Raw genomic sequence first — 22,793 nt, forward strand, 5'->3', positions numbered from 1 at the left:
TTCATTTACACTGGGGATTCCTGCTTCCTTCTGCTTTTCAGATCAGCTCAAACTTCAGTAGCATCATTGCTGAGAAGTTACGCTGCAACACATTCCCAGACACCGGGAAGAGGAAGCCGCAGGTCAATCAGAAGGATAATTTCTGGCTCGTCACCGCGAGGTCACAGAGCTCCATTAATAATTGGTTTACGGACTTGGCCGGGACCAAGGCCCTAACTCAGCTTGCTAAGAAGGTTTGCTTTTGCCATTTCTGTGAACTCTGAACAGATCACTTGTTGTAGGTCCCTAACATGTTAATAGCAGACAAACCTCTGAGCATTACTGGTTTACACAGTAGGAGGTCAAATGCCCTCCTTATTTTTTCTTTTGGGTTTTGCATTAGTCTAATTGCTGTGTGTGTTCTCTCTAGGTTCCTATTTTCAGCAAGAAAGAAGAAGTGTTTGGCTACCTTGCCAAGTACTCTGTTCCGGTGACACGATCCGCTTGGATGATTAAAATGACATGCGCGTACCACGCCGCCATTACCGAAACCAAGGTGAAGAAGAGGCACGTCATTGACCCCTGCATAGGTTAGTGTGGTTATCGTGCATCCTTCTGTTTTGCTCTCGTATAGTAATTTGGCTCTGTCAAACATGCAGCGTGTCCTCGTTTAATCATCGGAAGAAGATAAAATGTCCTCTGTTGTCGTGCTGTGTAATTGTGCTTTGTGCTGTGACGCCTCACTGGTTTTATCTGGCTTCTGTAGAATGGACTCAGATAATTACTAAATACCTGTGGGAGCAGCTGCAGAAGGTGGCAGAGTTTTACAGACAGTCTCCCAGCCAGGGCTGCGGGTCTCCTCTGCCCGCACCTCCCGCCGAGGTGGAAACTGCAATGAAACAGTGGGAGTACAACGAGAAACTGGCCATGTTCATGTTCCAGGTAGGTGGGCCAATATTTATTTAGAGTTGGCACGAAACATCTGTTTCTCCCCTGTTGTGACATTCGTCTGAGTGAAACAAATGAAGGGCGGGTCTTGGTTTTGTCCATCGGGAATTGATTGGATGGTTGTGGTTTGCTATTGGTTAATCTCATGTGAGTGACAGGTTGTCCCGCCCTGTCACTGTTAAGCACATCATCAGAGAAGAGATGTCACTGCAAGTGGGAGGGGAAGTTATTTTCATTAAAGATTAAGTCTTCTATGATAAATACTGCAATATCCTAAAGCTACACGATGAATCATTAAAAGATCACAATCTCAATTCACACACCCCCACAATCTCATTCCTAAATGACAGGGATTCGCCTGTGTCTGTTAAACCCTTGACAAAATTACAGCGTAATATTCAGATCCGAGCCAGAGAGACCAATTATCATGTAGGCTTCAGGTATATGAAACCACTTCACATTAATTTTAACATCAAATGTTCAAAATTTCGCAGAAGTACATGCAGAGCTTAAGACTGCGACCTTTTCTCCTGTTGGTGCGACTAAATTTTGTTAGAGATCACATTGGTGCGATCACCACAGTGCCCACCTGATCAGAGCTGCCACTTCTGTTACATATGAGGAACATCAAATGCCAAACGAAAGCGCAATGGAACCGCACGACTCGTTTTGAACTGCACTTATAATAGACAGCGCAACGCAAGCTCATACACTGACCTCCTGATAGCGCTGGGAGATCCATTGAGAAAGCGCTTAATGGGTTAGTTCACCCAAAAATGAAATTGATGTCATTAATGACTCACCCTAATGTGATTCCACACCCCTAAGACCTCCGTTCATCTTCAGAACATAGTTTAAGATATTGGTAACACTTTACAATAAGGGTGCACTAATATGCATTAATTCATGCTTAATTAATGCACAGATAATCATGAGTTAAAGTATTACTAATGGTGAACTAACCCATTTATTAATCACTACTGCATCAGCAACTAATAAAGATTATACATGATTAATAGATTACATTCAGATTTATCCAAAGCGACTTACAAAAAAGGGGAGAGCAATAGAAGCGATGAAACAAACAAGGCCAACAACCTGTAAGAGCTGTAAGAAGTCTCAATTAATTAGCACAGTACACAAGTTTTTTTTAATATTTTTTTTATATAGCCATCTACAATAGCCACCTACAACAAAAACTCACGTACGCAAAATACAGAACACTGGATTTTGATAGCCATGATAACAACCCATTAGGACTAAGGCTGTTGCCCCAACTGTTGTCGTTAATGCGGATTCAGTGGCCCAATGGGTTGGTTTTGTATGGCATTCTAGCTAAACGCGCAGCAATAGCCATCTACAACAAAAACTCACGTACGCAAAATACAGTACACCGGATTATGATAGCTATGATAACTATGTAACACACCCGCCTGAAGGCACAAATCCGGATGAGAGACGTAGATATGATCCAGGACTGTGCGCTTTTTGGTCGCTGTGGTGATCAGTAAGTGCTATTCTGTATTGGTCAGGTGCAATTGGAAAAGATGTCTTAAGATGTTTTTTAAAAAGATTAAGTAATCATTGAATTGTTATTAGTTAAATTTGTCATAATGTATTAATTCCTTAATAACATATTATATTAACTAATAATGTAAATTAATGTGTTAATTACCACAACAGGTCAAAGCCATGCATTTCAACTTCCAGTTGTCTGCTTTAATTAATCATTAGCTAATGATTTATAAAGGTGTCATTATGACTTGTTGGGGCACATGACTATTAACTAACTTATTAAGTAATATGTATTTGTGGTTATGAGTTTTGAATTAATTCTGAATGAGTTAATAGTCATGTGCCCCAACAAGTAAAGTCATAACATAATAATTCCTTTATAAATCATTAACTAATGATTAATTAAAGAAGACAATTGGAAGTTAAAGGGGTACTTCAGCGCTGGGAAGATGAATATGTATTTAAACTGGGTCATCAATGTAGTAGAAATGTGAAATTATTTTTGAATTTGGTGCCTTCTAGACTGAGAAAAGACAGAAAATGTGTTTTGTCTCATGGGGATGAAAGACTACAATTCCCAGAATGCTTTGCTGCCCTGTGAGGCCATTCCCAAAGCCACCTACTGGATTACTGTGACTGAGTTGAAGACACTACAATTAAAAACTGAACGTGTCTGTTCAATATAATGAGTGAGTCACCGCGTGAATATCACAGCACTGAGCACTGACTGCAGGAGTGAGATAAATTAGCTGATGAGCTCTCGTGATGAGAGCTGAGGTAATCGCGACTACACTCGCGGCCTACATTCACAACGCAAGTTCAGTCTGGCGCGTTTCAGTTCATGCCTTTGCAAGCTTAACTTTCATAGAAATTAATTTGAGAAGTTAAAAGACTTACATTGCTCACCATAGCTCTGTTTAAATGAGTCCCTCTAGCTGTGAGCTGAGCTCTGAGTGTGATCTCCATCCCTCATGTGCGAGTTCAAAACATGCGGAAATGACTCCCTCTGCTGGCTGTAGTCTTTAGCCTTTGGCCAAACATTCTTCCTATGATGCAAATATCGTCAATTTCCATCATAGGAGGAATTTTCCCAGAAATAAAATGCATAAATCTCTTGTCTCAGGGGGATATGAGGGGGGGAGGGGGGGGAGGATACTACCATTCATATACTACTGAATGGTAGTATATACAGTAAGATCGTTATATGATACGATAGTTCTTGAATAGATTAAAAATGTGATGTAAAATTACCACTATCATTTATAATTAATTTGACATAATTTTTTTGTTTGTATGTGTGTAATAGGACGGCATGTTAGACAGACATGAGTTTCTCACCTGGGTGCTGGAGTGTTTTGAGAAGATCAGACCTGGAGAAGACGAGCTTCTGCGATTGCTGCTGCCGCTCCTGTTACAGGTCAGTGAACACAGCGTGACGAGTCATGACTTCTGACATACAGCGCTCTCACTGCTCATATCGTGCCCTCCATGGACGCTGCACATTCTCTGCTCATCTGCGTTTGGATTGATTGCAAATAGCTAATTGACTAATTTGATCTTTCAGCTACCAATAAAAGGTGTATTGGTTTTCTTTGGTATCATTGTTATACTATTATAGTTAATTTTTGTTCAAATACTGTATTGTTCCAAAAATAAGACAGTTTCTTTTGTTTTTTATTAGGGCCGGGACTCGATAAAAAAATTAATCTAATTAATTAGAGGCTTTGTAATTAATTAATCGAAATTAATCGCATTTTAATTGCATATAAATATTTGACCTGAGAACAGTGTGAAGTAATTTTTCACATGGATTTTTCGTATACCATTGAATAATGACTGAATACATAAGCTTAATCAACAAAATATTGTTTATTTATTTCAGTCCAGCAGACCAGCGCAATGTTTGCCATTAAGTTTAGCAAAAGCATATTTGTGATATTTGAGGCTCGATGTGCTGCGGTGATACGCAAATTCCTTGTTGTATAGCTTGCACACAACCGTGCTTTTGTCGACTTTTTTTGCCTAATTAATTAACGCGTTAAAGTCCTGTAATTAATTAATCGTAATTAACGCGTTAAAGTCCCGGCCCTATTTTTTATATATATATTTGAAAAAATGCGGTTGTCTTTTATTCGGGATCTAAACTTGTGCGCTATATAATAAATAATACATTTTATTTTTGAATGCACTTTATATTAAACAAAATCTCAAAGTGCTACAGAATTAAAACAATCAACAACAATAAATAAATAAGTAAATAAAATAAAATAAATAAAACAAAAAATTTCGAAGTAACAAATCAATCAAAAGCTCTGCTAAAAAGGTTGATTTTAAGACCACGCTTAGAAGCATCTACAGTCTGTGGGGTCAGCAGGTGGTCAGGGAGAGCTGCAGAGAAAAAGGCCTGATCTCCCATACTACGGAGATTGGTCGAGGGAGTTTTAAGACGAAACAGAGAAACAGAGAAACAGAGCGGAGGTTACGTGTGGATATTTTGTGTGGTGAGGAGTTCCTTGAGATCAGTGGGTGCGTCACCATGGATGCACTGGTGGGTAAGGAGAGAGATCTTACACTCGATCTTGAGCGACACAGGAAGCCAGTGGAGTGATTTTAGAATGGGGGTGATATGGTCATATTTGCGCACCCTCATGAGGATCCTAGCAGCGCTGTTCTGAATACACTGCAGCCTCTGGAGATTTTTGCCAGGGATGCCGATAAGGAGCGCATTGCAGTAGTCCAGCCTGGAAGAGACAAATGCAGTCCATTTACCTTTTTTTTTTTTTTTCGGCTACGTACTGAAGCACAGTTTGCCTATCAATATCCTCGTGGCTGCTTTGATACGCCGTAAGAATGATGCCCATTTCATACGTCCTTTTCCTTATCCAGTACAGCTTTCACACTGCACGCGGATGCGGTCTGGCGATCCGTTCCAGGTGCGGTGCGTCCATATACAGCAGTGCAAAGATCGTTTCCGCACAGGTTTTTTTTTTTTGCTTTACTGGATGCGCTGAATTAAAGTGCGTTGTTCGCATTAAAATAAACATGTATTGACGCAAAAATCTAGCAATTTCACCTCATCTAGCATTTCAAGTCATCACATAGCTTTTTGCCTCGGGTAAAGCAAAGAAAACAACACCATACCTGGCAGTTAGCTAAATAAGACGACATAATGGATAGTACACGTCCTTCCTCCTTTCATGATAGTGGAAATACACAGGTCTTTTTTACCTGCCGGATTTCTTGTAAAAAAGTTTATTATGAAATAAAAGACACAACTGTTTGTCTATTGTAATGTTTGTGATTTTAACATTGACTATTAGGCCTCTATATGTTTTTGTTTTGTTTGTTTTGGCACTAAATAAATCTAAAGGCTCATTTGAAACTTCACAACTTTATCGTCCGCCAGAAAATAAACAGTGACATAATCGATTATGGCACTTTGCCGCATCGATGGTGAATCGTTCATGCCCCGCATCGCGATGCATCGCCGAATCGATTATTGTTGACACCCCTACTAATGAGTAGCCTAACAACTTTTTTTATTTGAAATAAAAAAATAATTAATAAAGGCTGTGTTTTTTGGTATACATCCATGGATCTGTTACGCACTGCAAATGCGGCATATGTGAAAGCACAAAAAAGCATGCACCGCAACACACACCGCATACGGACTGCATACGGAGTATGTGTGAAACGGGCGTGATCTGGTGTAATGAATTAGCGCTTGCCCTCCGACTTTAGGGAGAAATTGCTGTCTTTTCAGCTCTGTGATTGGCCTAAAGGAAAAAAAAAACATTCATATCCCCCGCCCTGTGTTTTTTAACATGCCAGCATCTGTCACTACATAAAAAAGGTGAGAAATCACTCATAGTGAAATCTATTAAAGGAGATCTTAAGGTTATTGTTATAGTGTAGTATTTACGTCTTCTATTCAGGGTCGTCTTACATTCGGAACAATATGGTGTATTATATTTTGAAATATTATTAATATTAATTATGTTTTGTTTGTTTTTTCAAAAAATCAAAAAAAATCTGTTTTTAATGGTTTTAGTTTAAATTAATAATGATAACCCAGATTTGACTGCAGTGGGCGTAATGAGGAAAATCTCAAAACATCTTTTCAAAGTGTTTTTTTTTTTAAATCACTATACCTTTTAATGGATTTTAACCTTGCTTTACCCCTAACAAACCAGTAAAAGTGTAGTACTTTCAGCTCTGTTTAGCACAAGTTGCCATATTTCACCTAAAATCAAGGCAAAGAACCTATAAAAGATTCGGCTGGCCTTGACATGGTCATTTTCTGAACGGAGTGATTGTTTTGACCTCTTGCCATTATTTCATTCAGTACTCGGGGGAGTTTGTGCAGTCAGCCTATTTATCTAGACGGCTGGCATATTTCTGCACACGCCGGCTCAATTTGCTGTTGAGCGATGGCAGTCTCGGTCCGGGCCCAGGCGGGCACCCGGCCCACGGCATATCAGCACAGCAAGGGAACGCTCTGCCCCCCACCCCCACCTCCCAGCCTGCAGGGGGCAACCAGCCCCAGACCCCTTTCACAGACTTCTACATCTGCTCCCAGCACAGGCCTGTGGTGTTTGGACTCAGCTGCATGCTGCAGGTACTGTGTGTCATTCCAGCCATTCCACTCACGTCTTTCAGTTTTTTTTCTTTACTTCAGTTTCATTCTGTTTGTCCCTCTGTAGAGTATCGTGTTATGTTGCCCCAGCGCTCTGGTCTGGCACTACTCACTGACAGATAGCCGTAATAAGACCGGCTCCCCATTAGACCTCTTGCCAATCGCCCCCTCTAACTTGCCCATGCCGGGGGGCACCAGCACCTTTAACCAGCAGGTTTGTCTTCAGTTGATTTTACATCTGATCCTCTGGCAATTCATCTTAGTGTGTTTGTCTAAAGGAATGTGTTGCGTCTCAGGTTCGGGCCAAGGTTCGGGAGATTGAAGATCAGATCAAAGAGAGAGGACAGGCTGTGGAGTTCCGCTGGTCCTTCGATAAGTGTCAGGAAACCACAGCAGGTGGGCATGAACAAGCTCTTCCATATCTCTGTATGGACAGGACTTGTTTTGTTTTGGAAGAACCTGTCAAATATATAATCTGGGTTGTGTCCGACAGGTTTTACCATCAGCCGTGTTCTGCATACATTGGAGGTTTTAGATAACCACAGCTTTGAGAAGTCCGACTTTAGCAATTCCCTGGATTCGCTGTATAACCGGATCTTTGGCTCGGGTCAGAGCAAAGATGGACACGAAGTAAGGACAACTGTGTTTTGATTTGTTTTATGTAGTCTCACTTAACAATTTGCACTACAGTTTAAAAATGTTTCTGTTTTTGCTACTCTTCCCTATCTTTAGTGTAATAATCACGTCATTAAAGGAGTACTTCAGTGCTGGGAAGATGAATCTGTATTTAAACTGGGTCATTAATGTAGTATAAATGTGAAATTATTTTTTAATTTGGTGCTTTCTAGACTGAGAAAAGACAGAAAATGTATTTTTGTCTCATGGGGATGAAAGACAACAATTCCCAGAATGCTTCGCTGCCCTACGAGGCCACTCCCAAAGCCACGGCTACTAGACTGTAGCACAATCATTTGAATATACTCCAAGATTTACTGATACAAAGCCATATGCTAATCTCTGAAGTAACCCTTTAATGTGTGATAACAATGTTATACTTATTACTTGAGCTCAGTTTGATGTTTAACATTGTGTAATTTGCTGGGAACTGTAGATGAGTCCAGATGACGATGCAGTGGTGACCCTGCTGTGTGAGTGGGCTGTTTCCTGTAAAAGGTCAGGGCCGCACAGAGCCATGGTGGTGGCCAAACTCCTGGAGAAGAGACAGACAGAGATTGAGGCAGAGGTGCTGCTGGGAACCAAATAGACTAAACCAGGCATACTCAACCCTGGTCCTCGAGGCCCACTGTCCTGCAGAGTTTAGCTCCAACCCTAATCAAACACACCTGAACCAGCTAAATGAGCTCTTCAGGATTAATAGAAAGCTATAGGCAGGTGAGTTTGATTAGGGTTGGAGCTAAACTCTGCAGGACAGTGGGCCTTGAGGACCAGGCTTGAGAACCCCTGCACTAAACATTATTTAACACTTATGAAAATGGTTTCATAATGTCCAACTGCACAGTTCACTTCTGACAGTTTTTGTGTGTGTTTTTAGAGGTGTGGCGATTCAGAGGTTGTAGATGAGAAAGGCTCTGTGTCATCAGGGTCTCTGTCTACTGCCACACTGCCTGTGTTCCAGGACGTCCTACTGCAGTTCCTGGACACTCAGGCCCCTGTGCTCAGTGAGTCAATATATCAGTGTCCATAGTTTTTTTTAACTTAAAATTCTATTAACAGCTTTAGGGATGGACTATACTTTAAAATTTGTCTCTGTGTGCCTATGAAGCTGAGCCCGGGAACGAGAGTGAGCGAGTGGAGTTCTCTAATCTTGTGCTGCTCTTCTGCGAGCTCATCCGTCATGACGTCTTCTCGCACAACATCTACATGTGCACCCTCATCTCCCGGGGTGACCTCGCCTCCGATTCCCATCTGCCCCGCCCACGTTCCCCCAGCGACGAGCCCTCTGACGAATCAGAGCGCAAAGAGCAGGATGCAGGAAGCGGTGTTAAAATTGAGGCAAGACGCTTATTTGTTTTTCAGTCATCGTGTGATAGAATTGGTTGGATGAAGTTTTAATCTCTAATGCTTTCATTTGTTTTTGCTTTTCATTTTAGGATACTGGTATGTCAGAATCAATGGAGATGGATCACAACTCGAGCGCTAACTTTGATGAGGTTGGAGAGAGTGTTTCACAGTACATGTCTGTTTTGTAATGTTATCTGATGTTTGATAACCAAGGTCCATTATTAAATGCGTCATTGAGCATGTTTACATGCACACCAGTATGCTGATAACTCGCCCAAATCAGCTTTTTGAAATGACCTGTTGTCTGGGTTTACATGCAAACCAATAACCCGACAATGCCAGTAAACCGCGTTTACAAGACTTATTAATAAATCGGGTTATTTCCCAGCAGTGACGTCAAATGTAATATTTTTGAGTATCTCACTCAGAGTATTTAATTTATGTCGGTTGAGATGTTACATAAAGCATGAATAACCGAAGAGGAGTATTGCAACATGTCAGCGGGAAGCTTATGGCACATATATTCATGCAGTTACAAATGCAGCATTTTGCCTGTACTACTTCTTCTGCTGCTCAAAGCAGTTTTATAATTTTTGGGGGGTCAGAAAGAGTCTTGAGTTTGCAATATATTTCATCCTCCCTTAATGCAAAATACTCGCTCTGTCTGGATGCGCTTAAATCCACAGTAAAGACATGTCCGGTCACATATAATAATAATTTGTTACATTTATATAGTGCTTTTCTGGGCATTCAAAGCGCTTTACATTTAGAAGTGGGGGATCTCCTCAATTATCACTAATGTGCAGCATCCACCTGGATGATGCGGTGGCAGCCATATTGTGCTAGAACGCCCACCACACCAGCTGATTGGTGGAGAGGAGGCAGAGTGATGAAGCCAATCAGTATATGGGGATGATTAGGAGGCCATGATGGGCAAAGGGCAAATTTGGCCAGGAAGCTGGGGTTAGACCCCCTTCTCTTTTTCTGGGATTTTTAATGACCACAGGACCTCAGTTTAACATCTCACCTGAAGGACGGATACAACATTCTAAAATATAAAAGTACCGGTAGATGGAAAGAGGGTTAATTTGGTAATATGCTGGGCGAAAAATTGGTGATGATTGGTTTATGACCTTACTCAGGTAAATGAAAAGGGTTAGCATATTTACGTGAGCTTGTGCATTGTCGGCTTTAGCATGATTAGGTTAAGAACGTACATGTAAACCCACTCATTGTCCAAACCTTCAGCAGATGTTCTCTCCTCCAATGCACTGTGAGTCGAAGGGAAGCCCTTCCCCGGAGAAACCTACCCCAGAGCAGGAGAGCAAAAACACTGCCAAGGATAAGGGCATGGACCCGGCCTTCCCCCTGGTTTACGAGCAGCCTCGTCACATACAGTACGCCACCCACTTCCCCATTCCTCAGGTGAGCACATTGAGGATTCATGGGAAATTTTGTTTTCACACCATTTAATCATTTTAAGTCATTTGCTCTCTGTTTAGTATTATTTAAAAACTGACAAATGAAGAACATATTTTTAGGTAAATTACTTTTAAAAAAATTATAAAATATTAACATTTTGATGAGTGCACTGGCAATAGTGTGCAGTCTTTTATTATTATACAATTCTATATTGAAAGAAATTCATAATTTTATTCAGCAAGAAAGCATTAAATTGATCCAAATGTGACGACCAAGACACTTATGTAACAAAAGATTGAACTTTTAGTAATCAAAGTATATATTTCCACTAAAATATTAATTTGTATTATTATTGTTATTATTATCCACTAAAATATTAGTATCAGTGTGGTTTTCAGCATTGATGTAGTATCAGTAATGATGCTGAAAATTTAGCTTTTGCCATCACAGGAATAAATTACATTTTAAATTGTAGTATAATATTACTGTTTTTACTCCATGTAGATAAAATAGAGACTTCTTTTAAAAACATTACAAAAATCTTACTGACCCTAAACCTAGTCCACATGACTAATATGCAAACGAAATTGATTTTTGTTCAGGAGGAGAGTGCGAGTCATGAGTGCAACCAGCGTCTGGTGGTTCTCTATGGAGTAGGCAAGCAGCGAGATGAAGCTCGCCACGCCATCAAGAAGATCACCAAAGACATCCTGAAGGTTCTCAACCGCAAGAGTACAGCAGAGACAGGTGTGGCAATAAACACAACTCAACCTTTAAGACATTAACAGATTTTGATGACTTACTATATCAGTCATTCCTCTGAAAATTGAAGTGCAATCTTATATTAAAGGAAAAGTTATTTTTTTAAAAATCTTTTCGAATCACTTTTTCGAATATCTGCTTTCTCCATTGCTGTGGTATGTAGCACAAATGATATGCTGCGTGGTGCCACTCCCAGTCAGTCTTATGTACTTAATCTTCACCTTTTCGGCTCTGGAGGGGATACATTTGGATGTCCATATTTCCTCTCAGAGACAGTTTGTCATTAATGCTCAATCTCATTAGTCCCCCCACACCCCTTGTCCATTCTACTCTTTTATTAACAGCCTTTCATGGCACTGAACCTCTGTTGCTGTCATTGAATATTCATAGCTGTAGCCCCATTTCAATGCTAATAGCAATCATTGACTTATTATATTCAAGCTTGGCTGCCGACTCGGTCAGAAAGAGCAGCCCTGCTTTTGCTTTTACTTTTTAATAGAGCTGTAATTGAACATCCCATTATTTCCCCCGCAGCAGACTGAGTGTTGCTTTGGTCCTGACATTAAACGGCTCAACCCACTGCTATTACTATTTCAAGCACGGCACAGAACACTGACCTGCCGAGAATAAATCACCCGTGCAGCCACTTTTCTTTTGAAAAACCATTTGACAGTGACCTCAGTGGTTGACTGATGGATGCTGGATGAGGGCACTTCATAAGATAGCAATCTCCATATTTCATCTTCCTGATGTTCTGTAAAGGCTCATAGTCTGTTGTTGGTGCATGGTCTCTCGTGTGTGCTGTCTATTCATTGATTTTTTGTCTTGTTTTCTTTCATCAGGAGGTGAGGAAGGCCAGAAGAGGAAGAGGAGTAAACCTGAGGCCTTCCCCACTGCTGAGGATATTTTCTCTAAATTTCAGCACCTCTCACACTTTGACCAGCACCAGGTCACCTCTCAGGTCAGCCTGAATAGAATTTATGAACTACTGTGGCCAATTTTTTAGGGGTGTGCCAAAAAATCAATTCACAGAAGAATAGATTCTCATTTGCAACGATTCAGAATCGATCTGAAATGTCCAAGAATCGATTTAATAAATTAATAAAATCAGCTGGCTGTTCGTCTCCATTTTGTAAATAGCCTATACGCGTCGTCGAGTCCTGCAACGGCATAAAAGTGGCAAATTGTGACATTTATAAAAATCATGGGAGGGGATGCGGGCGGATTATTAACTCTGTGCGGGCGGGTAGTAGCGCGGATGAAAAATATGTGCAATATTTTTGTGACGAGCGAGAGAGCGAGCGAGACCGGGGCGTGATTGTGAATGAGCATCACCTGCGAGCCATATCGAGTCCTCTCAGGGAGCTCGGAGGCATGATATAAGGATGAGATATTAATGATATTAATTCGAAATATTACCAAAAATAACCTTAAACAAATCCCCAGACTCTTCCCAGACCACCGCATCAATCTCCGAGTCCTCCTGCCCAGCGAGTGCTTTAGTGTGTCCGATATTGAACGCGCGATCAGTTTAACGTTGGGAATTTGTTGTTGCGTCTTCTCTCGCGCATCTAACAGACAGGAATGTGCTTGTTTGCTCGCGCCAGTGAAAGTTGGAAAGTTGCCTAATTATTTATGACGGATGGCCAATGTGTCAAAAAGACCGAAGCCCTCTGATACAGGAATATAAAGGAATAAGGGGATAAAGACAGAGGTAAAGTGATGAAATGAATGAACAGTTTATCTTAGAGCTGCAACTAACGATTATTTTTTCTGTCGACTAAACTAACGATTATTTTTTCTGTCGACTAAACTAACGATTATTTTTCCGATTAGTCGACTAATCTAACGCTTTTTTTTTTACCCTTTGAAATTTTTCAAAATTCTGTGGCACCCCCTCACATAAGTTACGCTAGAGGTGTAACAGTACAGACTGCTCACAGTTCGCTTTGTATCACGGTTTTAGGTTCACGCGTGCAAAAGGGCGGAGAGAACTTAAGGAAATGCAGCTAAACTAATATGCGTGCGTCTTTTAAATAGCGTAAAAATGAATGAATGACGAATTTGTTGTCGCGTCGCCTCTCGCGCATCTAACAGACAGGAATGTGCTTGTTTGCTCGCGCCAGTGAAAGTTGGAAAGTTGCCTCATTATTTATGACAGATGGCCAATGTGTCAAAAAGACCGTAGCCCTCTGATACAGGAATATAAAGGAATAAGGGGATAAAGACAGAGGTAAAGTGATGAAATGAATGAACAGTTTATCTAAATGCATTATTTAAATATGAATGTTTGCTAATTAATTCCAGTTATTTTTTATCTTAAACTTTATATTAGCAACTGTTCTGGATGATCAGAATCTGTAAAAAAACCATGTCAATTGTTTATAAACATATATAATATATATATTAATCACCATATATAATATATATAATTTTTTTAATAGCCTATAATGTTTTATTTGTGTGTGTGTGTGTGTGTGTGTGTGTGTGTGTGTGTGTGTGTGTGTGTGTGTGTGTGTGTGTGTGTGTGTGTGTGTGTGTGTGTGTGTGTGTGTGTGTGTGTTTGTGTGTTTGTTTAAAAATTATAAAAACACAACCAACATATAAAAACCTTGATATAAGGGGCACCAAGTAAAATCTTGCCTAGGGCAGCAAATTGGTCAGGGCCGGCCCTGAGTAAAAGTAAAGTTGGTGAGTGCAGTATATGAAATTGTTGACAACGAGTCTTTAAAGGCAGAGCCTCTTTCATTAGCCCATTCATGACGCAGTTGATGTTGAGATGTGCTAGATAAAAAATAAAGCATTTTAATTTGAATGATTTTAGCGTGTGATTTATCGCGGGGTCAGGTAATGGGCCAAATATTAACGGGTCTGGGCGGGTGCGGATTTAATTTTGATATTTTCAAAATCGAATCTTTTTGAATCGAAAATCGATTATGAATCGAATCGTGGCCTCAAAAATCGGAATAGAATTGAATCATGAGATGGTAAAAGATTCCCACCCCTATATTTGTTTTCCCCACAGGTTTGTGTCTTAAGCCCAAAATATACTTTGAAATATGGAAGTTAAAGTACACCTAGGGGGTGCATATCCTATCCTTTTGTAGCACTAATAATGTTTATTCCAATTTTTTTCACCAAAAGCAGTTAAATTTTCCACCCCTTCTCTAAATGTGACATTTCAGGCACAAAATAGGTCTATTGTCGATAGCATAAAATGCATGAAGCAACACACAAACAGAAGTCACTTTCAAATCGAGAAACTGACTAACTTATGCAAGTCTTATAGGGGTGTAGCGGTACATGTATTCGTTTTCGGTACAGGACTTCCATTACGTTATACAGAATGCAATCTTTTACAGTTAACAGCAGGCTTGTTTTATGCGCGGAACATACTTTAAATCCGAGATCCCACACAAGCATATGCAGTGTTCTGTCCATTTTATCACAAATTCAAATGATAAATGTTGTTTTGATGCTCTTTAATGTGACGTATCAGACCAGCACGCCGCGTGACTGAACACAAGCTTCTCTTCCTAGTCAAGGAATAAACATTAATCAACATCTGATTCCGAATGTATGTGGAGGATATAGTACAACCTACTTATACATATCATATGTTATGTAATCCATCAATTAATGTTTCAACATTGGGCAAGCTGGCTTTGATATGTAGCAACTAGTATTGACTCCTCCAGACTGTAAATCTGGACAAAACTTGTGTGGTGTATTCCAGCCTTTACTGATTTTAATCATTAATCTCTGTAAGTCATGCCCTTCACCAAATGTTTTGTAATTTGCTGTTATGTACATTCAGATGTTCAAGTAGGCTAGGGCTGTCCAATTAAACTAATTTTACACTTGCATGAAAAACTTATTTACTGATTAAACTTAAAGTTAAAGCATTGTTATGATTACTGAATTGACTAAAATAAAATGTCTCACAGGTGTCCAGGAATGTTCTGGAGCAGATCACCAGCTTTGCCTTAGGGATGTCCTATCACCTCCCACTGGTCCAGCACATCCAGTTCATCTTTGACCTCATGGAGTACTCTCTCAATATAAGCGGCCTCATTGACTTCGCTATACAGGTATGAGAGCTGATACCAAAATATCGTATCTGGTTGTCTGTTTGGAGTTGTACAATAACTCAAAAGTTTGGAAAGGTTACAATTTTTAAAGTTTTTGAAAGAAGTCTCTTCTCACCAATGCTGCATTTATTAAATCAAAAATACAGTAAAAATTGTAATATTGTGAAATATTGCAAATTAAAACAGCTATTTTCCAATTGACTAGATTTCAAAATGTAATTATCATTACTGCAGTCTCTCAATGTCACACGATCCTTCAGAAATTATTCTATATGATTATTTTCTGCTCAAGAAACATTTCTTATTAATATTATCATTAAAATAAATTGTTGAATATCGTCAGACTTTTGACAGGTACATTTGCTGAATTCAGAACTACATACTAGCATAGTGCTTTTACTATTTTTCCATATCTTTAAGAAGAGTAGTATGCTAATATGTGGTTCTGAATTCAGCGTGTATGTATACATTAAAATACTGTGTAATATGGATCCTGAGTGTAATATATATGTCTGTTTGGAAGTCCGAAGGCCCCAATATATACACACTGTGATATCCTTCACTTGGATATCAAAAAAATACATACAATTTCCAAGTTTGCTTTGCCATGCTGTTTTGAACCCTAGAAACAGACTGCTTCTGGCTTGATTTTTGTTTGAAATTAGATCACACCAGTTCATTCTTTGATTTCGGCCTTAAATTTAATAGTGATTTAATACTGTATAACCTCTACAATATATTTAGTGGCACTAAATGTTAGCGTTACAGCGTTATTGCTTTATATATTGGTGATTAACCTCAGTGTGTGTTGGTCATGTAGCTGCTGAATGAATTGAGTCTGGTGGAAGCAGAACTTCTGCTGAAATCCTCCAACCTGGCAGGCAGTTACACTACAGGTCTCTGTCTGTGTATCGTGGCCGTTCTGCGGAGATACCACTCCTGCCTCATCCTCAACCCTGACCAGACTGCACAGGTCTTTGATGGGTACGTCATATTAATGTCTACTGCTCGATAGTACAGTGCAAAAACGTCTTTTGGGATGACGTTAAGCTATTTGGGCAGTTATGAATGTATGGTGTCGTGCTCGGCAGGCTGCGGATTGTAGTCAAGTCTGGCGTGAACCCCGCAGACTGTTCCTCGGCTGAACGCTGTATCCTGGCCTATCTCTACGACCTCTATACCTCCTGCAGTCACCTAAAGAGCAAGTTTGGAGAAATTTTCAGGTGAGAGCAATGAACTGTGAGTACTTTTTAAATATAGCTCCATATTCCTGGTTGTGTTGGTGGCATTCCTCTCTAATGGTTTCTGGTTTTGTGTGAATTCCCACAGCGAGTTCTGCTCAAAGGTAAAGAATTCCATCTACTATAACATTGACCCATCAGACTCCAACATGCTCTGGGATCAGATGTTCATGATCGATGCCATCGCTAATCCTACCGCACACAATCTCAACCATTCCATGGTGGGAAAGATCCTCAACGACAGCCCAGCTAACCGCTACAGCTTTGTGTGTAACGTGCTAATGGACGTGTGCGTGGACCATCGTGATCCTGAGAGGTTGGCATCTGATTATGTTTTAAGCAGGGTTTACTAAAACTATTAAAAACATTGTTGTTTGTTGAAATTTAGCTAAAGGTTTAGTGTTACCTAACCCTGAATAATAGAAATTAGAACTGTTTTGACTCACATATTTCATAAGCGCTTCACCAGTTCTCAGCTGGTTAAAATACCATCATATGCACATAATCGAGCGCATTTAGCCCAGAGCAAAAAAAGCCAACCAATCAGGTTGTGAACATTTCTTTATTTTCTAGTCTGGAGTAAGCAAACCGAACTAAAAGTGTAAACACGCCCTAAAATTATAATTAAATACAAATACAATATAACAAATTAAACTCAAATAGTTATATTAAATAATAATAATAATAATAATAATAAAACAATAAAGGCACCATTGCTAAAAATACAAAATTGAAAACTAAAAATACAAAAATAAAAGCTGATTCAAAATATACAAATATGCAATACACACGTATATAAAAATACAATATAATTAATATAATGCACTGATTTTGAGTAATAAGCCATTACAGTCACTGCATTTTGAATACGAGAAAACAGGTCAGTGTTCATTAAATGATACAGTAAAAAAAAATTTTTTTTAACACTTCAAAACAATGATTGTCTAAAATGTGTTGTTACCATTAAAATGACCATGATGATTATTGTAATAATTGTGCCCTGATACCGCCTTTCCACTGCACATGACAAGCGACAGCTGTTGGACCGGAAGTCATTCATTTCCAATGGATGGAAATACAGGAGCTGCCAGTTCCGATCTTATGCGTATGTGGAAATTTCGGATCCAATTTGAGCTTCGGATGCGTTAAAATACTTCACTGCATTCGACTCACTGACTGAATGTGATGTATTCCAGTATAGTCCAATAAAATAAGTGTGTGCAAGTTCAGCATTATTAATAGTTTTTGTTTAACTTGATCACAAACACTTGATGTGTTTTGGTTAAAAATGCATGGTTAGTAATAAATTATTAATTCAATTGACAAACATCATGGAGATCTCCACTCATCCACTGTTAAGTTTAAACACAATTACATACCTTTGTAAATCATGCATTTATTTTACATATTAAATCCAGTATAGTTTTATGTAGAATTGTTCTATAGTCTATACAGTATGTACTGCAATTACAACTAGGGCTGGTCCGAATACCATTTTTTGAGCTTTGAAGCTTCCGTAGTAATCCTCACCTATCCTCAGTAGTAAGTTTTGCCTCACCGACATGTTATCCTCAATAAACCCATCTCCGGCGTGATGACTCAGATTATTCATATTTAATAATTGTTTACTCGACATGTCGTTCTAAATAAACCTTGCGTGGTACCTTAAACTTTCAAATATCCCGATCTAATATGATTTCTGACCTGTAAGATTGCCAGAATAATAATCATACAGTGGTTGTTAATAGGCCAGAGGAGAACTGGCCTATTAACCGCGTGAGGCGCTTTACATCTGCAGCAGGAGTCAGATCTCATTTATCATGAAAGCGAGGAGCTGAATGACAAGATGATCTGAGAAGACTTGGTTTTAAAGCACAATGTAAAAGGGAGCCCTATTTAAGGGAGTTTGTTGTTGTATTTTGTTGTTTTTCATTAAGAATAATAGGCTAATGATGATTCAAGCAACCTGCCCCCCGAATTGGCAAACAGAAAGTAAACTGAAAGTCATTCGTTTACAGCCACTCAGTGCACATGCACTGTAATGTGATGGTGAGGGAAAATAAAATAGGCCGTTTACATTTTGATTTGATACCAAATCTTCCACCATCACATCCCTAACGGGTGAAAAGGCTAATACATTTTGATTCTATTATTCTATTTTCCGCAAGTCAAACCAATGCAGCTTAACCCAAAATGCTAGTTCAGGCATGTGCTTCTTCAATATCAGCGCGTGCAGTCGGTGCGCTCATTGAAGGGAACACTAAATAAGCAAATATATTTAAGTATAATGAGGTTGGGTTTCTATTCAACTGTCCATCCTATTGAAAACTGCTAGGCTGTAAAATAATTGTAAAAGAGTTGTATTTTGCCCGATTTTATAGTGTAAACATATGCAAGTGCAAATGAGAACCGTTTCAAGGGGGATGTCAGGTGTGCGTGGAAAAACACAAAAAAAAAAAACTAATATTCAAATCCCAAACTTGAAAATCAAATACCAACCCATCGAATGAATATGCAAATATTCTGATCCAGTCATCAGAAATGACTAATTAAATTAAGATGTAAAAAATTTAAAGTAATCCTTTACTTTTAGTTAATTAATAAGTAATGCATTACACCTAATAATGGTCATTTCATACTGCTAGTTCATATGACATTGGCTTTAACTTTATATTTGAAATGATTAGCGAAACACACTGACAATCTCGCTAACTCTCTTCCAAGCTTAATTTTTCCTATTAACATCTCGGTATGATTCATAAGAGTTGTGTCATAAATAATAGGTTTTTCAGAGGCCGGTATAATGAGCTGCTGTCTCATGTTGCCGTCTTAATAAAAGTTCTTTGCGACTGCCACTAGGGGTAACTGTCTCGATGGTAAGCAAATGTTGTGTGTTTTATTTCAGGGTGAATGATATCGGTATCCTGTGTGCGGAGCTGACGGCGTACTGCCGCTCTCTCAGTGCTGAGTGGTTGGGAGTGCTCAAGGCTCTCTGCTGCTCTTCCAACAACGGCAACTGCGGCTTTAACGATCTGCTCTGCAATGTTGACGTGAGTTGCAACATCACTGAAAGAGAGTAAAATCCCTAAAAAGTGCAGTCACAGTGAAATCTCAGGCAAAAAACAAACTTTGTGTGAGTCCCAGTTCACAGGAAACTAAGCAGCTTTATTTTTGTCAGCGCAGCGAATTTGCTCGATAAATATGAACATACGAATTCTGCATGGGGAAATATTTCACCCTCATGTGACATTTCCGATTGCTTAGGTTCCTATTGAAATGGCTGGATTTTCACCAAACATCAGTAAATGTCACCACACTTGTATGCTGTCTGTGCATATTTGTGCCATTATTATATCATATTGACTAAAATGTGTTTAATGGCACGCCTCTGGGTGATTGGTGAAATGTTTAGCTGTCTAGAATGACCACTAGACGTTGTCGATGATAATCACTTGTGTTTTCTCTTCGGCAGGTGAGTGATCTTTCTTTCCATGACTCGCTGGCGACTTTCGTGGCCATCCTGATAGCTCGGCAGTGTTTGTTGCTTGAGGATCTGGTGCGCTGTGTGGCCATCCCCTCCCTCCTGAATGCAGGTACGGCTCTCCACAGGCTCCCATTATTCCACAACCACCTACCATATGGACACTCGGTCACTGCATACCTCACTCTTGGAAGTGCAGACATTTATTTTTTCACAATTCTATAAGAGACTTCAGAGAGATGTCATTGCTAACTGCCGGTCTGTTTGATGTCTACGCATTTCACACTGGGAAGCTCTATCTTTAACCGCACTGCTGTGTATCCTGGAGTCAGAGAGCTGTTTCTGCTGCCCACAGTCTCTCTCTGTCGGTCTCTGATTGGCTCACCACACAATGAGCTATTCAGGGTGGAAGAATGATGAGATGAGACTGAATAATGCTGTTGAAAAGCGGTGTATATTTAGACAAAGAGCACGTCATGATGTGGGAAATGGGAACACATACTTTTTCACTGATTTTGTTAAATTCCATGTCTCTTTAAGGTCAATTTAGAGGGATCATTTCCACTAAAATTTAATTCTGTTGTTGTTTAATAACCCTGATGTCATTACAAACACTGTTTGACTTCCATGATATTTTGCAGAATGTGCAGAGTGCTGTTTTTCATAATGGAAACTTGAGCTGCTGAGCTTCCAAAATTTGACGAACTTCATAAAAATAGTCCACTGAAGTCATATGATAACTTTGTGTGAGAGTCTATGCAAAGTCTATTGAAAGTCTATGCAACCAAAACTTTTCAGTAAGAGAAATCCATTTGAATCAAGTCGTGTAATCCAAGTAATCCCTTCTGAAGAAATCAAATTACTTTATATGATGAGCAGATTTAATTATGGCTTTTATTCACATATACACATTGATCAACACGCATACGTAGGCTCATCAAATATTGTTAACAGAAGCTCAGATGTTCTTGCTTAATGTGTGAGAACAAATGAGGTTTGTTTTTAACGAGTCAAGCATGGACAGTTGATCTTTCATTTACCATATTTGATGATCTCTATGTATCAACCTTCTACGTGCCGCCTTTTGAGTTCAACAGTGGTGTCATTCAGTTTGGAACACCATGAGGGTGAGCAATTCGTGACAGCATTGTTGTGTTTGGTTGTCTAACACTTTAAATCAAGTCTGTTGATCCTTCTGGGATTCTTTTGCCAGGGTGTTTATTTATCCTGCTCATTTGAGTCACAGGTGTCTGTGCTGGCGATTTGCAGTTGTGCTCAGTCCATTTTTTACATGCAGCTGTGAGCCAGAAATGATGGGGTCATGTTTTGAGGCTAGTGCCTTTTATGGTAGACTCTGGTTGTGACATGTTCGTGTGTGTGTGTGTGTGTGTGTAGCCTGTAGTGAGCAGGATTCAGAACCTGGAGCCCGATTGACCTGCAGGATCCTGCTTCATCTATTCAGAACCCCACAGCGCAACCCCTGTCCACAAGACGGCACCAAATCAGGTAACGCAGAAATCACACTCTCCCCTACACATCCATATATATATCTTCAAAGCTGAAAATAACATTTTGTCCACAGACAAATCTACAGTGGGCATCAGATCATCCTGTGACCGACACTTGCTGGCTGCTTCTCAGAACAGCATTGTGGTGGGAGCCGTGTTTGCTGTGTTAAAGGCTGTTTTCATGCTGGGTGAGATTGAGTACTTTTGCTTTGTGCATTCATGTTTTAGCCACTCAAACAGGGAGAATAAGAAGTATTGGTGATCATACAGAAGCTTTAACAGTATCCAGTGATCAGTGAGTAAAACAAGAGAACCAGGAAAGGTTAAAGAACCAGGCTTATGTTAAAGGCTTTTGGTAAATGATTCTGTAAAGGAGAAGAAAAGACGGAGGAATGGGAGACGGGAGAAAAGTTAGATGTTTATGCGTACAAAATGTATGGGTGCCTAAAAGTGTTTATTTTTCCAGGCGATGCTGAGCTGAAAGGTTCAGGCTTCTCACATCCTGCTGGATTGGACGACATTGGAGAAGATGACATGGGCTCCAAAAAATCCGGAGGACGTAACGTCTCTATTGAAACGGCCAGTCTGGTGGTTTACGCCAAGTATGTGCTGAAGAGCATCTGCCAGCAGGTGATGATTTTAGGAGGATCAGATTCTCATCCTTGGAGAGATTTTATCTAATATAATCTTTATTATAAAATCAATAGACTGAAGTTGTTAAAATAATTTCCTTGCCAAAGAAACACATTCTTGAGTGACTTCCTAACCGCTATTTTAAAAACGAGAATGTAATTTTCCAGATCTTTTGGAAATTTGTCATTTATGGCCTCACCATTACCCCAAATTGTGTTTCCGTCATTGTAATGAACTAAGACTCCAAAAGGGATCAAGATCAGCAGCATGCTGCTCATTTCCATTGTAAATTAGGTGTTTTTTGTAGAACATTTTTCATTTAAGAAGTTTGCATTTGATTTTGCTGATTTCTCTCTCTTTCAGGAGTGGGTCGGCGAGCGGTGTCTGAAGTCTCTGTCGGAGGACAGCAGTGCACTGCAGGATCCAGTGCTGGGGAACATCCAGGCTCAGCGGTTACTGCAGCTCATCTGTTACCCACACAGGCAGCTGGACAGCGAAGAGGGCGAAAATCCTCAGAGACAGCGCATCAAACGCATCCTGCAGGTCACGCTTTCA

At 39.7% G+C, this 22,793-nt stretch overlaps 1 protein-coding gene across 7 annotated transcripts in view; it reads left to right on the forward strand.

The window, feature by feature from the left end:
* The window catches only part of med12 (mediator complex subunit 12), a 40,380-nt gene that overhangs the window by 1,356 nt on the left and 16,231 nt on the right, over window positions 1-22,793 (forward strand). For 4 of the 7 annotated variants that reach the window (XM_067457990.1, XM_067457988.1, XM_067457989.1 and 1 more), the window contains exons 3-27: window positions 42-233; window positions 410-569; window positions 746-921; window positions 3,749-3,859; window positions 6,788-7,060; window positions 7,146-7,292; window positions 7,375-7,474; window positions 7,572-7,708; window positions 8,190-8,321; window positions 8,631-8,757; window positions 8,862-9,091; window positions 9,190-9,249; window positions 10,349-10,525; window positions 11,125-11,269; window positions 12,127-12,245; window positions 15,232-15,375; window positions 16,196-16,359; window positions 16,467-16,598; window positions 16,705-16,932; window positions 19,522-19,666; window positions 20,089-20,209; window positions 21,493-21,603; window positions 21,680-21,793; window positions 22,072-22,235; window positions 22,602-22,781. In XM_067457990.1, the coding sequence (XP_067314091.1) occupies window positions 42-233; window positions 410-569; window positions 746-921; window positions 3,749-3,859; window positions 6,788-7,060; window positions 7,146-7,292; window positions 7,375-7,474; window positions 7,572-7,708; window positions 8,190-8,321; window positions 8,631-8,757; window positions 8,862-9,091; window positions 9,190-9,249; window positions 10,349-10,525; window positions 11,125-11,269; window positions 12,127-12,245; window positions 15,232-15,375; window positions 16,196-16,359; window positions 16,467-16,598; window positions 16,705-16,932; window positions 19,522-19,666; window positions 20,089-20,209; window positions 21,493-21,603; window positions 21,680-21,793; window positions 22,072-22,235; window positions 22,602-22,781 (3,789 nt within the window). The remainder of the gene's footprint in view (window positions 1-41; window positions 234-409; window positions 570-745; window positions 922-3,748; window positions 3,860-6,787; window positions 7,061-7,145; window positions 7,293-7,374; window positions 7,475-7,571; window positions 7,709-8,189; window positions 8,322-8,630; window positions 8,758-8,861; window positions 9,092-9,189; window positions 9,250-10,348; window positions 10,526-11,124; window positions 11,270-12,126; window positions 12,246-15,231; window positions 15,376-16,195; window positions 16,360-16,466; window positions 16,599-16,704; window positions 16,933-19,521; window positions 19,667-20,088; window positions 20,210-21,492; window positions 21,604-21,679; window positions 21,794-22,071; window positions 22,236-22,601; window positions 22,782-22,793) is intronic. The other 3 variants (XM_067457992.1, XM_067457991.1, XM_067457987.1) reach the window with 1 other exon arrangement.

The sequence above is a fragment of the Pseudorasbora parva genome, chromosome 11 (assembly GCF_024679245.1).
Source record: "Pseudorasbora parva isolate DD20220531a chromosome 11, ASM2467924v1, whole genome shotgun sequence".
NCBI lineage: Eukaryota > Metazoa > Chordata > Actinopteri > Cypriniformes > Gobionidae > Pseudorasbora > Pseudorasbora parva.